The sequence below is a fragment of the Python bivittatus genome, unplaced genomic scaffold (genome assembly GCF_059951505.1).
Source record: "Python bivittatus isolate LINGU-HERP-01145 unplaced genomic scaffold, Pbiv_v1 ctg000810_np1212, whole genome shotgun sequence".
NCBI classification, from domain to species: Eukaryota; Metazoa; Chordata; class Lepidosauria; order Squamata; family Pythonidae; genus Python; species Python bivittatus.
Window position 1 is genome coordinate 3576466 of NW_028277111.1, and position 16586 is coordinate 3593051.

The 16586-nt window shown below is 48.3% G+C and overlaps 1 protein-coding gene across 1 annotated transcript; it reads right to left on the bottom strand.

Annotated features, from left to right (window-relative positions):
• Positions 1 to 9969: 9969 nt before the first annotated feature.
• On the bottom strand, positions 9970 to 15592 carry LOC107326573 (vomeronasal type-2 receptor 26-like). The gene is made up of 3 exons (XM_088129695.1): positions 13142 to 15592; positions 11958 to 12084; positions 9970 to 10954 (listed from the first exon to the last, which is right to left on the bottom strand). The coding sequence occupies exons 1-3, from the start codon at positions 13199 to 13201 to the stop codon at positions 10053 to 10055; spliced, it is 1089 nt and encodes a 362-aa protein (XP_087985821.1). The 5' UTR covers positions 13202 to 15592; the 3' UTR covers positions 9970 to 10052.
• Positions 15593 to 16586: the final 994 nt, after the last annotated feature.

Below are 16586 nucleotides of genomic sequence, written 5' to 3' on the forward strand. Positions count from 1 at the left end.
GAGAAGGAACAAGCAAAAGTGCAGAAAAGCAAAGGAAAAGAAGAAAACAAATATGGGAGAAGAATGACTTTCGTCTTCTTTACAGCAGATATAAGTAAAACAGGCATTAAAACTTTTTGCAAGGATTAAGTTTGTGGTTATACCAGGAAAGTAGTGACAATATCTTGGTTGAGCTTGGAAAACTAAGCAGGATGGCCCTTGGTTAGTGCTTGGATTAGACACTTCTAGGAAAGCCCAAAGTTATAAGCTAGATTGGGAAGTTGGAAACCCCACTCAGAGTTTCTGGAGTAAATAAATAAAATAAACTTTTACAAATCCCCCAAGAAGGCAATGGCAAATCAGTTCAATAATATTGCCAAGAAATTATATAGCCATTAAGTCATCAACGTCATCTCAGAAGATACATTACCCTAAAAAAGGCAGACATATGAAGAGATATGGATATGCTCTTATAGGATGATCTATACAAAGATAAAAGATAAAGAGCCCCTCAAGCATAAGTTCTCAGTTTCTTGGAAGTACCAAGGAATTCTTCAGATCCAAATATCAAAGACACTGTGTCCTTGTGGGACAGGAATATTTTCAACTTACAAAAGCCACCCATTTGATGGAGCAGCATGAACTCTATCTCCAGAGAAACACTTACTTTACTCTAGTAAAGGGAGGCTGTTGGAAGAAAAGTGAACGAAATAGAACATATCTTGCAAACACAATCCCACTGATCTGGAGGTCCCCTGGCCGGTAATAATTCCATGGCTCATTTATATCCAAGACCCAATTCAGGGGACATTTCCTCTCCAGCATCCCATAGGTTGGCCCAGGGTGCAGGAGAAGCAGCAACACCCACATTGGTCTGGCCCTTTCCCTTCCAGATCGTCTCTGGGTCACGTCAGAAGGTGAACTCTCTTCATGGCCCAAAGGTGGGGCCTATATTACATCTCAGGTGGAAAAATATCTCTCCACCTGCCCTAAAAGCTAGCCCCACCTTGGAGGAGCAGAAGAGGAATTTGTTTATTCATCTGCGGAAAGTTTTTCAGCCAAGATGCAGCTCTGGAGGTTGTTTGATTCAAACTCCCCCCCCCCCACATCCCTTGAGCTCTGGAGAAATCATATGATTTTAATATAGTAATTACAGAGGAAGGAAGCATAATCTCCAGAAGCAGGTGCAGATGTAGAGGAAAACATGTTTTTGAGATTGCAAACTTCTCAGGTACAGATTTATTGATGCGGGGATGTGAGGAGGGGAATGGAGCTTGGGCCGACCTAAAGTGACTTCAAGGTCAAAATATTCTTCTGGGTAATGGATGAGTTCTCATACAACAGGGGACTGATTACTTTTAACCTCTGGATGGGTAGTTTATAGAGTCTTTCCGCATGGCATGAGCGGACCTCACAGTCCCCTAAAGTGTAAACATTTATTGGGGCAAAAATCTTTTCGGGACTATAGAGGCCTTCATCAGATTCCAGAAGCATTGTCCTGAACCCATGACTAGGGACGTGCATCAAATGTCAAAAGGGGAGCAGCTTTTAGCACATGGTCCTGGCCACCATTTTGACTTCTTTTGACACCACTGGTTCTTAGCTTCTTCTACCCAACCATTATTGTGGTGATGTTATAGTAGTGGGGATAGGCTCTATATCTCTGCAAATGCTGGCTCCATTATGCCAGAAGATCAACAAGTCAATAACGACAAAATGACTGAAATCAAGATGGTGGCTGCAACAGTGCAATTGAGGCTCCGCCCGTTCTTAAGCGTATTGCAAACATATGTAAAAATGGGCAGAGTTTCAATCACACCGTTGCAGCCACTATCCTGAATGTTTTTTGACCATACCCTGTCGACATCCCTGAATTGAATGGCTACCTAAACAAACCAAACATACATGGGGAAAGAGAGAGCCTTCAGCAGCCAATCTGTTGCAATTTCCCTCTCTTGTTTGGCCCTTTCAGAGCTCGCTGAATATTTTAAGCTTTAAAACCATTCAACTTCTTCCAGAAATATGCTGACAGCTCTAAAGATGGTTACTCGCATCCTTGTCACCTCATGCTTGGATTACTACAATTTGCTTTGCATGGGGCTGCCCTTGAAGATTACTTGGGCACTATCAACGGGTGAAATACCAAGCTGCCTGTGTGCTTACTGGATTCTCGCGCTATTATTTCATAACACTGCTGTAGAGGAGCTACACTGGTTACTGCCTGCATCAGGATACAATTCAAGGAGCTGGTTATTACCGATAAAGCTCTATTTGGTTCAGATATCTTACAGACTACCTATCTTGGGTAAATTCTACCCACCTACTCCCAATGAATAAAACGTCTGTTGAAAGTCCTCTCCTATGAGGAGGTACGATAGCAGGGGACATGGAGATGGGAGTTCTCAGTGGCTGCTCCTCTATTTTTAAACTGTTTACTGTACTCCCCACAAGACAGGAATAGCCCCCTCTCTTATGGGCTTCCAAAAGAATAGTTAAAGCCTGTTTTTTCCAGAAGGCCTTTGGCATTTAAGCAGCTGGAGGAAGTTCCATGCCTTGAGTGTCCTTCTTTACTGTGCTATTGTTTTTTATTATTTTTTCCTTGTGTTGAGTTTTGATTTTGTACACGGCTTAGAGCCTCTGGAGTGATGCAGTTTAGGCTTTTTTTTTTGGTCCCTTCAAGTCAGCGTTGACTCTTGGCGACTGCCTGGACTAGTCCCTGCAGTTTTCTTGGCAAGACTTCAGAAGTGGTTTGCCATTGCCTCCTTCCCAGGGCCAAGAGAGAGGGACTGGCCCAAAGTCACCCAGCTGGCTTTGTGCCTGAAGCAGGACTAGAACTCAGGATCTCCTGATTTCTAACCTTGTGCCTTTATCACTACTCCAAACTGGCTCTTTAGAAATTTTACAAATACATAAATAAAAGCAATTTGATTTGTTTGTGGGGAGTGGATTCACCATTTTCCAAGCTAATGGGTGTCTCTGATTCACAACTGTCTACTAACTGTGAGCCCTTGATAAAGAAATGTCAATCACCTTTTTATGGCCTTAATCTGTAATTTAACTTGCAATGGGTACGTTCAACTGGGAGAGATATATCTTTCTTTTACTTCTGCCATTTTCTCTTGTTTAATAAAATGAATTCTGCTGATTGAAATGCTTTCAGTAACAAAGAGTTGATAGGATTTTTTCTTCTGCATTTTTTTTTCTCACCTTGAATCCCCAACATCTTCCTACTGTCAGGTTCGGTCAGCACAGGGCTTCGGGGAAGCTCGCAGCCAGACCACGCGAACTCCACCGGCGGCAGCTAGCGAGGGAAAGAGGAACTGAAAGCGCCGCTAATTAATGGGCCACCTGCGCCCAGCCAAACAGGAAAACCGCAGCGGAAGTTTTAACTATACACTGATAACGGCGCGAGCCAACAATGAACGGGGCCGCAGGCAGCGAAACAAGATCACTGCGCAACACAGAACCCTCGGGCTTGCACGTAACAGGGGGGGACCAACCCAAGCCGAAGGGGGACTCCCAATCAAGGACAATGGACCCTGACTGAACCTGCCATCATGGACAATCAAGAGGGATTATTGGGGGGCCGATAATCCGCAGCGGTAACGCGATCGCGGGGCGGAAAAAGCGCGGGAAGGGGGGAATATAACGAGTGATGCAATTGTACCAAGCCAGTCCTGGCTTTGCTTGTGACTGCTACGTTACGCATGAGTAAACCTCTTTTGTGAACCACACGTGTCACGGGAGTTTCTCTGTCGAACGGGGCAAACCTTACATAAAGCCAGGACTCACCGTTAGCGCTACCCGGTGCCACCGAGGAGCGTTTCCCTTTCTAATACAGGCATGACCAGCGACGAGGAATCCGTGGGTCAGCTGGAGCACGAGGAACCCGGACTCGAGGAGGGACGGTCAGAGCCACCCGGGAGCGACGGGACAGCAGCCAGGGCCGGGGGCCCTCCAACGGAGCGGTGGTCGATGTACGTGAACCAAGGGCCAGACAGCTCAGGCGTCACAATGACCCGGGGTTCGGGGGCCCGGAACCGCGAGCGGGACGAGAAGCTCGCCCGACTAGAGGAGAGGGTCGAGCAGCGCCTAGACGCCGTGGAGGCAATGCTCCAGACCTTGCTACAGAGAGCGGGACCATCGGCGATGAGCGATGGCACGAGCAACAGGGGTGGCAGCCTGGCACCCCAGCCAGCACCGCCCACGATGTCCCGGTCGGTGGACCGACGGGCGGCGGACGCCCTGAGACTTCGAGGCATCACCGGGAAGTTCTCAGGGGACCCTGAACAGCTGCCGCACTTCTTGATGCATGTCAGGGGTTTTATGCAGAGGGGTGGTCACCTATTCGCTAGGGACGAGGATAGAGTATCCTACGTGGCCGAGCTGTTAGACGGCCAAGCGGCTAGCTGGGTGATCGGACTATACGACGCCAACGCGGCAGAACTGCAGAGTTTCCCGGACTTCATGCAGGTGCTCCGGGACAGATTCGAGGACACATTGAGCGCCAAGCGGGCTGAAGATGACATCGTGCAGTTCAGACAGCAGGACAAGTCGGTATCGGAGTACGCCCTGGAGTTCTGGAGGTTGGTAGAGAAGCTCATGGACTAGCCGGAGTCCCTGAGGGTGAAGTATTTTAAGAGGGGGCTCAATCCGGAGATCCTGGAGCGGGCACTGGGACGGGATGACCCGTCCACAGTGAAAGATTGGATCTGGCTGGCCGGAACGGCGGAATCGGCGTGGCGGCAGATTCAACAAAGCGCGAGGTGACGGGACCAGACGAGGGACCGGCCGAGGGAGAGACCCCCATAGGAAAGGCGGAGCAGTCGGTGGCAGTCCACCGGGGGGCGAGGGGCAACCAGAACCCCGAACCTGTGCTTCCGGTGCGGAGGCAGAGGCCACCGAGCGGCGCAGTGCCCGACGGAGCGGGAAGGAGCCTCACCACGGCCCGAAGTCAAGCCCCCGCGTCCTACCGGGAAAAGGACCGGCGACTGACCGCGGAAGAGTGCAGTGGCGGTGGTGACCGAAAGAGGGCGGATGGGGTGGTCGACCCCGGAGATGGCGTCCTCTGGAGAGGACTCGGAGCCAGTGGGAAACGAGGCGCGCTCGCACTGAACGGCGTCCCAGTGCGAGCAGGGGAACCGAGGCACGCGGACCCAATCGGGGATGAGGACTGCCCTCCGTTCCGGGTGAGGATACACATCCAGGGGGTGAGGTCCGGAGGGGAGGCACAGCTGCGGGCGCTGCTGGATTCAGGCTGCACCCACTGCTTGATGCACCCAGCTGTGGTCTCAGGACTCGGACTACAGCTGAGGCGCCTCCGGGAGCCCACTGCATTCAGCCAGCTAGACGGCTCGCTGGCAGGGGGGAGCCAGCTCAGTATTACACTGAGCCAGTCCAGATGACGATCAGGAGCCACCGGGAAGAACTAAGATTTGTGGTGGTCCCGGTGGCCGACTACGCGGTGGTGCTCGGCTTGGCATGGCTGCGGCGACGGAACCCATGGGTCGACTGGACGGCGGAGGCAGTGCGATTCGGGGTCGACAGGCCGGCGGAGTGTGAGAGCAGAGGGGACCAGGCCGTGGCGACGGGCGCGACCGCAACCACAGACGGGCAAGTGGAGGATCCGAGGCACAGGGAGGCGAGACGAGAGCAGATGGAGCCCAAGACCCGGCCAGCAACAGCAGCAACAGCAGCGCCGGAACCCTGGAGACTCGCAACGATCCCGAGGCGTGGGAAGACAGCGGCGACTGGCGGAACAACTGCAAAACGAGGGACAGAGTCCGGGGAACCCACGACGAGCGGCGGAATCCCGAGGCAATATCGAGACCTGGCGGCGGCGTTCGGGGAGAAGGAGTCCGACCAGCTCCCTCCACACCGACCCAGTGATTGTGCCATCTAGTAAGAGCCAGGGGCGACGCTGCCCAAACCGAAAATGCACTCCCTGTCAATGAGGGAGATGGGGGCTCTGTGGGAGTTCATAGACAAGAACCTAGCGCGGGGATTCATCCAACCCGCGAAGTCACCATTAGCGGCCCCGGTACTATTCCGGGAGAAGAAGGATGGCTCACTCCGGATGTGCGTGGACTACCGGGGGCTGAACGCAATCAGCACCGAGTACAAATACCCCCTCCCCCTGATGAAGGACTTAATGTCGCACCTATCTAAGGGGAGGGTGTTCACAAAACTGGACTTGCGCGAAGCTTACTTTAGGGTCAGGATCCGCGCAAAAGATGAGTGGAAAACGGCGTTCAACACGCCGCTCGGAAGCTACCAGTTTTCCGTGATGCCGTTCGGATTAAAAGGGGCCCCGGGGTTGTTTAAACAGCTAATAAACGAGGTGCTGCATGACCTACTCTACCGGGGCGTCCTGGTCTACCTGGACGACATCCTCATCTACACCGAAACCCTGGCGGAGCACGTGAGCCTGGTGCGCACGGTGCTCCAGAGACTGCTGAAGGCGCAGCTGTACGCGAAGCTATCAAAATGCGAGTTTCATCGGGAGCAGCTGGACTACCTCAGCTACCGGATATCCAGTCGGGGAATTGAGATGGACCCGGCGAAAGTAAGAGATGTTCTGGGCTGGGAAGCGCCGCGAACCCGGAGGCAACTTCAAAGCTTCTTGGGGTTTGCGAACTTCTACAGACAGTTTATCCCGAACTTCGCCCAAATCGCCCTTCCCCTGACAGACTTGCTAAAAACCAAGGGCACTGGAAAACCCCCCAAGCCCAGCATGACATTCGCGTGGACTGCAGAATGCCAGGGGGCGTTTGAGGAGCTAAAACGGCGGTTCACAGCGGAGCCGATCCTGCGCCATCCCGACCCAGATCGGCGGTTTATCATACAAGTAGATGCGTCAGACGTGGCAACAGGGGCGGTCCTGCTCCAGCCCAGCCCGGAGGGGGCCATCCACCCATGCGCCTACGTCTCCCGCAAATTCACAGAGACAGAGAGAAGGTGGATGGTGTGGGAGAAAGAGGCGTACGCCGTCAAGTGGGCGCTAGCCACGTGGAGGCATCTATTGGAGGGGGCAGCTGAACCATTCGAGGTGTGGACGGACCACAAGAACCTCGAGGCCCTGAAGGCCCCGCGTAAGCTATCCCCCAATCAGGCGCGGTGGTCCCAGTACTTCGGGAGGTTCAGGTTCACCCTAAAACACATCCCCGGGAAGCGCAACTTCCTAGCAGACGGGTTGTCTCGCATGCCCCAGCACGCCAGCCTACGAGAGGAGATCGTGGACTCCATCATCCCTGCCAGCAGGCTGGCTGCAAAGGCGGTGACCCGGAGCCAGACCAAGGGGGAGTGACGGGACGCGGCACCTGAGGTAAAGCAAGGGTTTGCGGAGGCGGCGGAGCGGGACGCTTGGCTCAAGCAAAACCGAGAAGCGCTAACCAGCCAAGAGGGTTTGTGGTGGCACGAAGGGAAGTTGTACGTACCCGAGGGGTGCCGACGGGGGATCATGGAAAGAGCCCACGACAGCCGGAACGCGGGGCATTACGGCTTCGTGAAGACGCTCCACTTAATTCGGCGGCAGTTCTGGTGGCCAACGCTCCAGAAGGACGTGGAGGCATACTCGGGGGGTTGCCTGGTGTGTGCGATGGCGAAAGGGGCCAAAGGCAACCCTAGGGGGTTACTCCAGTCGGTAGCGGAGCCCGACGGCCCATGGCAAGAGATCGGCATGGACTTCATAGTAGAGCTCCCGGAGAGTAAGGGGAAGACCGCCATTTGGGTGGTTACGGACTTATTCTCCAAACAAGCGCACTTTGTAGCGTGCCGGCGAGTCCCCACGGCAGAGAGGTTGGCGAGGCTGTTCATGCAACATATTTACCGGCTGCACGGCGCGCCCCGACGGGTTGTCAGCGATCAGGGTGGCAACTTCATCGCGCAGTTCTGGAGGGAGTTCCTGAAGCGGGTGGGGACGAAGCAAGCCCTTTCCTCCGTGGCGCATCCGCAGACGGATGGAGCCACGGAACACCTGAATGGGGGGCTCGAACAGTACCTGCGCTGCTACGTGGGACACCAACAGGACGATTGGGCGGAGCTACTGCCATTCGCGGAAGTAGCATACAATAACGCCGTCCACAAAAGTACCGGCTTTTCTCCATTCAAAGTAGCCACTGGGAGAGACTTCGTCCCCATGCCGGAGTTGCCTCAGCCGGAATCCCAAATCAACTCCCTGGACGCCTGGTTCGCCCAAATCGACGTGACCCGGCGAGCGGCGCACGCGGCATTGCAAAGAGCCAAAGCTGATTACAAAAAACATGCGGACCGCAAGAGACTCCCCGAAGAGCAGTGGAAAGTGGGGGACCAGGTGTATTTGTCAACCAAAAACCTAAAGACACACCAGACATCGAAAAAACTCAGCCTGAGGTTTGTGGGGCCGTTCCCCATTGCAGAGGTCATCAATCCAGTAACCGTCAGGCTGACGCTCCTGAAAAGCCTCGGGAAGATCCACCCGGTGTTCCACTGCAGCCTGCTAAAGCTGCACCAGCCAGGGAACGCCTGGCACAAAGCAGAGGGGGTGCCACCACCCATCATGGTTGGTGGGGAGCAGCATTTCGAGATCAACCAGATACTGGACGCCAGGAGGCACAAGGGGCAGGTCCAGCTCCTAGTGCAATGGAAACATTTCCCCAAGTCCCACAGCGAATGGGTAAGCAAAACCCACATAAGACCGTCGGACCTAGTGCGGAACTTTTACAACAAATACCCCGGGAAACCGAAATAAAGTCAGGGGGGGAGTTGTCTTCAGGGGGGCGGTATGTCAGGTTCGGTCAGCATGGGGCTTCGGGGAAGCTCGCAGCCAGACTGCGCGAACTCCACCGGCGGCAGCTAGCGAGGGAAAGAGGAACTGAAAGCGCCGCTAATTAATGGGCCACCTGCGCCCAGCCAAACAGGAAAACCGCAGCGGAAGTTTTAACTATACACTGATAACGGCGCGAGCCAACAATGAACGGGGCCGCAGGCAGCGAAACAAGATCGCCGCGCAACACAGAACCCTCGGGCTTGCACGTAACGGGGGGGACCAACCCAAGCCGGAGGGGGACTGCCAGTCAAGGACAATGGACCCTGACCGAACCTGCCATCATGGACAATCAAGAGGGATTATTGGGGGGCCGATAATCCTCAGCGGTAACGCGATCGCGGGGCGGAAAAAGCGCGGGAAGGGGGGAATATAACGAGTGATGCAATTGTACCAAGCCAGTCCTGGCTTTGCTTGTGACTGCTATGTTACACATGAGTAAACCTCTTTCGTGAACCACACGTGTCACGGGAGTTTCTCTGTCGAACGGGGCAAACCTTACACCTACCTTCAAAATCTGGCAATGAATCAGTGGTTCTTCTTTGCCAATACTCATACATAAATGATCAAATGAAATTCCTCGGGAATGTCTCTTTGCAACTAACTGGTAGGACCTAAAAAAACCTCCAGACATCCATATTATTGTGTATTATTGTCTTCAAGATATCCTTTTGGAATGAGGTGTTGCACAGTACAATGGCATCTGGTCTCTAGGGAATTTGAAAAATGCAGATTGTTGAAATCCATATCAATCTGGCTTCAAAACTGGCAATGAGATGAAGACCACATTGTTTATCTTGTCAGACAATCTAACAAGGTAGGGTGTGGAGATCATGGGTCCCTGCTGATTCTTCTAGACTACTTGGTAACTTTCAATAGTTGAAAGTTGGGGAGATTTAGATGTGGTCCTTTATCAGCAAATTGATATAGAAGATGGTGCTAGAAAAATCTGATTTGATATCAGGGCTCTGGGTCTGTGATAGCCCTCAGGGCTCCAATTCTTCTTTATGCTAATTAATGAATATTACTCATTTGTTTAATATGTTAATTCATTCTATTTATTATGGAAAACTAACATGTATAAGAAGCATTGTGTATATTTTAGAAATGTAGAATACTAAAATAAAATTATATCCCATGAAGGGTTACTTAAATAGATCTAAACATGTGTGGGTGGGGTGGTAATGGTGAGACACTGATTGATAATAAATGATCAACTGGCTGATTTTAAATAACACTCCTGAAATATTCTTATCTGAGGATCACTTTTCTATTTTATTTTTATCATTAAATGCTCCTTTGTATTCAGGTCAGGCCTTAGCAGAATAATGTAACACTTGGGGAGGAAGATGCAGCCCAGCAGCCCAGCACTAGAGGCCAAGATGGAGAAGATCTGCACAGCCACCATGTACTTGCCCTTGGTGCTCAGGTAGGTAGGCACAAAGGACACCCAAACACTGCAGAAGACCAGCATGCTGAAGGTGATCAACTTGGCTTCGTTGAAGGATCCAGGCAGCTTCCTGGCCAGGAAGGCCACCACAAAGCAGATGGAAGCTAGGAAGCCCATGTAGCCAAGAGCACCATAAAACATGGCAACAGAGCCTTCATTGCACTGCAGGAGGATTTCTCCTGGCTGAGAGTTCTTATCAGAGTCAGGAAAGGGGGGAGATACTCCTAACCAAGTGGAGCACAGAACAATTTGGGCACTAGAACAGACAAGAATGAGGCTGTTGGTGAAACTCTTCCCCAGCCATCTCCTCACCTGGTTCCCTGGCTTTGTGGCCAGGAAGGCCAGCACAACTGTGATTGTTTTGGCCAAGACAGAAGAGACAGCAACTGAGAAGATGATGCTGAAAGCTGTTTGTCGAAGAAGACAGGTGGCTTCTCTTGGCTGGCCAATGAAGAGGAAGGAGGACAAGAAGGAAAGCAGAAGGGAGACAAGGAGGATGTAGGAAAGGTCCCGGTTGTTGGCTTTGACTATGGGAGTTTCTAGGAATTTAATGAAGATTCCTAACACAAAGCCTGTGGTTAATGACAAAAAGAGGGAAACAGAAGCTAAAATGATCCCTAAATGTTCTTGATAGCACAGAAAACTTATAACTTTAGGGACACATTGATCTCGGTCTTCATTGGGATGCTCATCTTCTGGACACTTGGTACATTTTTCTGCATCTGAAAAAAGGAAAAAAGGAAAAATAGTATCCCTCTTACAGCCTATTCTTTTAAATTCACTCATAATTGTTTGGTGAAGATGATTTTCAAGAGCCAGAGAAGCCATAACTGATATCCTGAATATTTTTGTGTATGTAAGACTGTGGCAGTCATTAGCCTGGATGAGGACTGGAAAACTTTGAATCTTACACTACCTCTTCTAAGGTGCTCTGTTGGCCACCCTATCTTGTCCACACTGTAATATTGTAAATTTGGTTAAGGTGAGAAATAGCTACAGCTGCTGTGACACTTAGGCTGTCACCACACTTTCCCCTAACCAGGGCATAATCATTCCTTGTGAACAGCAATGTTCCCCCTTTTCTTGCCTTCCTTTCATTCCCCAGCTCATGAATAAAACATCCTTAAATTATTTGCTGTGTTAGTATCAAAGTGATATTTCCCCACTTATTCCAACATAGTAGAGAAGCCGCCTCAAGCCTGTTAGGCTTAGGGTCTTTTTTCCCATGTATTTTCATTTCTATGGAGTTTTTTCATTTCCATAGAGGGAAGCAGAGGACTGCAGGGACTGGAAACAAAGACAGAGGCAAGAGAGGAATCGGCAAAGGAAATGGCAAATTTCCCTGTTTCTGCTATCTCAGGAATGGGGTAAGAAGACTGCAAATCATGGGGAAGGGCCTTTATAGCTGTCATGGTACGTGGGAATGACCTTGGGAGATAGGAGGAAGAGCCGCAGCCTAGGCAACCATCATGCAAAAGATATCTCAGCCCACAGAAGGTTAAGGAATGTGGGAAGCATTTCAAAAACAATCCTCCCTAGTTTTCTGGAAAGTAAAAGTAAAGGAGGGGAGAAATGCTACAGATTGTCAGGCAATGCCATGCTTCTTACTGTTGCGCTCCTGTCCAGCCTCTTCAGTCATTTCTTATTATTCACTGTGAAAACAACCAACAAGGGGCCAAGGCTTTTACAAAGGCCTGTTCCCTGAAAACTTTCCCCTCAAGTCACCTTCTTGAGTAGAGATGGTCCCTTCTGCACAAGGAACACAATTGTAGCAACAAACAGGTTCACTTTCACGGGCCACCTTGATGGATCCGGGCTGGCAACTTTCCACACACTGGGAAGGAGGGAAAGTCTGTACCCAAAAAGAGAGAACAACAAGGAAAGTGTGTCAGGGCTCAATTCTCTATAGGAGAAATAGAATCAAAAGTAGAGAGGATCAAAAAGTCTCTCTTGCACCAGGCTTAGATAAATGGAAAGCAATGGTAAGAAATAAAATATAAACAGACAAACAAATGGTAGCAAATAAACAAACAGTAAAATGTGAACCCTCTAACCAAGCCATAGTTTTTGTAACTGTTCAATTGCACATTCTTTCTGAGTTTACTTCTCCCCTCCTATTGCTCCCCTTCTGTTACATGGGTGTTTCTCACTATAGTTTTTGAGTTTCTAGGTCCCTTGGAGGAAGGATTATCCTTCTGTATGGTATGAAGCTGTGGAAAATGAAGAAATGTTTTTTGCTTTCTCGTCACCACCTTATGAGAGAGGTAGGTTGAAGTCATCCTTAGCTTTATTTATTTAATAACCTGAAACTGAATACACTTAAGACCGTGGAGATGATTGTGGACTTTAGGAAGAATCCTTCTCCTATTCCACCCCTTACTATACTTAACAGTCTAGTATCAGTGGTAGAGTCCTTCAGGTTCCTGGGCTCTATACTTTCCCAAGGCCTGAAATGGACGTATAACATTACAGCCATTATTAAAAAGGCACAGCAAAGGATGTTTTTCCTGCGGCAACTTAGGAAGTTTAAATTATCCCAGGAGCTCTTGGTGCAGTTTTACAGGGGAATCATTGAGTCTGTTATCTGCTCCTCTATAACTGTCTGGTTTGGTTCTGCAACCAAACAGGACAGACTCAGACTCCAACGAATAGTTGAGTCTGCAGAAAGGATCATTGCAATCCATCTGCCTTCTGTAGAAGAACTATATACTGTGAGGGTCAAAAGGAGGGCAGAGAGGATATCTGCAGACTCTTCTCATCCTGGGTACAATCTGTTCCAACTTCTTCCTTCAGGACGGCGCCATAGAGCTCCTTATGTTAAAACATCCAGACATCAGAATAGTTTTTTCCCTCATGCCATTGCTTTGCTGAATACCATGTGATCTTTTTTTGCTCTTATCCAAACACACCGTTGATTTTGCTGTTATCACCGAAGATAAATTCCTTGTGTATGTTTTATACTTGGCCATTAAAGTATTGGTATTGGTATTGGTATTATTTGGCTGCTTGTTTAAATTTATTAGCCGCCCAACTCCAATGGCCTCTTAAAGTATTCTAACACTGTCCAAGGGCAGCTTAAAGTATGTATAATCTGTTAAGCGTTGCCATTCCATCCATTACTTTGAAGGGAAGCCAGAGAACCGACCTGGATTGGAACAGAAGCAAGGGAGGTAGGAGAGAAAGATCACCAAATGGGGACAATCAATTTCCTCTCTGTATAATTTTCTGTTGACTGAAGGATGGGTGGACAGCACTAATTCAATAGTTGGGAGTCTCTCATGCTGTGTTATTTCTCTTGCTCACCTGAGAAGCAGAGTGAAGAAAAATGCCCTCTGTCTTATCAAAAAGAGTGCACTTTTTTGGCCTTGATTAGTATTGAAAAGCAACTACTTGGAAGATCTACTGATGTTCTTCAAAGACTGACAGACAGTGAAATGGAGAAATTTCCCTACCTTGTTAAGCCAATTCAGTTTCTCAATACCATCCTGGTTAATAATAAATTCGAGGTTTTCAGCTCCTCGTCTTTCCAGCGCTGCAAATTTAACTCTGGTCATTGTGACATTGGAGAGCACCACCCAATTTATGATGTCCAAGTTGGCTGTCAGGTCTCCCTTCCCATCCAAATGCACCCCATCCATGGAAGAATTGTGAAACTTGGAATTTTGAAGGAAAGGATGAAGCTAGAGTGGAAGAGAAAACTGCAGCCTGTAGAAAACATGAAGTACATTTCTTATCTCAGCTGCCCATTTCATAATTGCATCTTCTATAGTTCAGGGCTTAATCCAGACACCAGATATTGTGTAAGACATGTTGATATATTTAATATCACTCATGAGTGCCCCCCCCTTTTTTTTTGCTTCAGCAGTTTGGAAAACCATGTCTTTGAGACACACATAGCCTTGGTCTTTTGTGTGAATCCCACAAGCAGAGTTGACAACTTAGCTTTCATAAACTGAGCCTGATTATTGAATGTTGCACATTTGGGGGCATCATTACTCATCAAATTGTCCTCAACTTAATTATAATCACTTTACTATGTAGTTAGGAGATTCATCTACATTTCCTGCTCCAGGCATCCTAATATAAAGTCTAATTTTAAAAGATATGGCATAAGCGAGCAGTACGAAAAATATAAACTTCTTCATTTATCTTAAAAATTATAAATCGATTTTAAAAGTGAAAACTTGCAATGGAGTTTACAGACAAGTAATCCCAATATAATAAATGAAACTAAGTACTATAAAATCCTGCTTTTATAGTAAAATGGTTTTTAGAAGGTAATGTTTAGAATTGAAATGCATGCACATATTTACAAGTCAATTTTAAGATATCAGAAAAAAATATGAAGAGTACCTATATATCAAACATCAAAAATGTGGCTGTGCCTAGCCAACCTTGACTGATATAGAAAATCAAGCATGGTCAGTCCTGGTGAATACTTAGATGGGAGACCACCAGGAAGTCCCAGGCCTGTAGGCAAAATTGGGAAGTTGGGAAAAAAGACAAGGGCAAGCCACCTGTCATGGGAAGTAGGAATAACCTTGAGGAACAGAAGGAAAAGTTACAACCAAGACAACAGTCAAATAAAAGAAATCTGAGTCTGAGGCAGAAATGTAATTGACCCTCCCTAGTTCTCATGAAGATAAGTTGGGAGGAAGAATATTCAGACTTGCAAGATTCTGTTGCTGTAACATTATATACATAATCTTAGCATTCATAACCTTGGTTTCCTAATGTGGTCTACTCAAAGGGCTGACATCAATTCTGTACGTGTCAAAAAAACTGGATGGATGTTTCCAGGTAAGTTACCTGGAGTTGTCAACAGTTGACAGAGTGGTCTAGTGGAGAAAGTGCTGGTTTAGGAGTGGAAAACCCAGGTTCAAATCTCTCCTCAGCCATGGAAGCCCCATGGGGACATTGGGCCAGTACCTCCCTCTCATCTTAAGGACCAATATGGAATAGTGGGGAAGGGACTGGACTAGGAGTAGGGAGACCCAGGTTCTGGCCCCCCCTTAGTCACACAAGTTCTTTGGGACAGTTCCTCATCCCAAAAGCCAGTATGAATGTAGAGGTGAAGACTTTGGAATAGGAACCAATCCAACCTACCTCACAGGGGGTTTTGCTGTGAGTAAAAATGGGAGGAGGGAACATTCTGTAAGCCTTGAGCTTCTGAATGAAACCTAGGATATAAATCTAATAAAAAAATAAAATGGATCTTAATTTGAAGGAGACCCACTTTACTACATATCACATGCTCTTCCAGGGTCCAATAAAGGCCAACCTTTGCAAGGGAGCAGCAGTAAACAATTATGAAGGGATCATAATATAAAGAGTGGGGGGTAAGATTAGCAGTAACAGAGAGAGTCTCAGGATGGACTAAGTTTTCAAAATGGTTGAAGAGAAGGAATTGTAGAATGGATTCCCATGCACCGGATAGAAAATACCTGCCATGGCTCCAACGTTGGAACTCCTCTTCTGTTCCCACCCTTCCCCTCTATCCTCCTGGATCTGGATGAATAGGCAGCATCTAAAGAATGGGCAACAGCCCAGATAGTATCATAAATGTAGAAGCTGTCTAGAGACAAGATCATTTCAATCTCCTCTTCAGGCAGAGTGTCCAACTGCTCTTTCTCTATGCATCTTCTCCACCCTTTCACTGACAGAGCCTGTTTTGTATAATCACAATTAAATGACCAGCTTGCAAATTGCTCAATAGCAGAATAAGGGAGCTGAAAATCAAATTTCATCCAATTATGTGACTGGATAAGGAAAGAGAAAATCCCATGGATGTACTTGAAAGATAATTCGTTATACAACAAAGGCAACGTGACATCCCACAAGGCTGTGGTGATCAAGACTTTTCCTACAACCGGCTGGGTCAAACTTTCAGCTATTTTGTGCATCAGATATAATCCTTGAATGAAAGAGCTCATCTCTGCACAGTAAACAAAGACATTGACTTGTCTCCAGCTCTGGAACAGAGCAGGATTGATAGCCATATAGCTGGCCTCCTCGGAGAAGGTTTGTGCTAAAACAACACAAATGCCATTCCTGATAAGCACTGGGCTCAAAGTCCTCATGACTCTCTCTCCAGTGTTGGTGTCCGGAGCAAGGAGCCCTACCAACATCCATCTGAGGTGCAGAAGTAGTTTGACAATCCCTGGATACTGGGCTCCTTCTTTCGGGAGCATGTGGTAGAAAAAGGGGAACAGTGTTTTATCGTTGAAAACTTGTGAAACAAAAGTATAACTGATCTGAAATAGAAGGAAAGAAGTTAGTGTTTCAGCAGGTAGAAAGCCAAAATAATGATAAAGAGGATCCCACCTTTTGCAGAGAAGATCCTTTGGAGAAGAT

Excerpts from the sequence above, each read along its gene's own strand:
- LOC107326573 (XM_088129695.1), bottom strand. The coding sequence starts at position 13,201 with ATGGCCAAGTATAAAACATACACAAGGAATTTATCTTCGGTGATAACA. Across the intron at positions 12,085-13,141 it reads TGATAACAGCAAAATCAACG|ACTTTCCCTCCTTCCCAGTG; the intron begins GTGTGTTTGGAT and ends TTTTGGGTACAG. Across the intron at positions 10,955-11,957 it reads GACCATCTCTACTCAAGAAG|ATGCAGAAAAATGTACCAAG; the intron begins GTGACTTGAGGG and ends TCCTTTTTTCAG.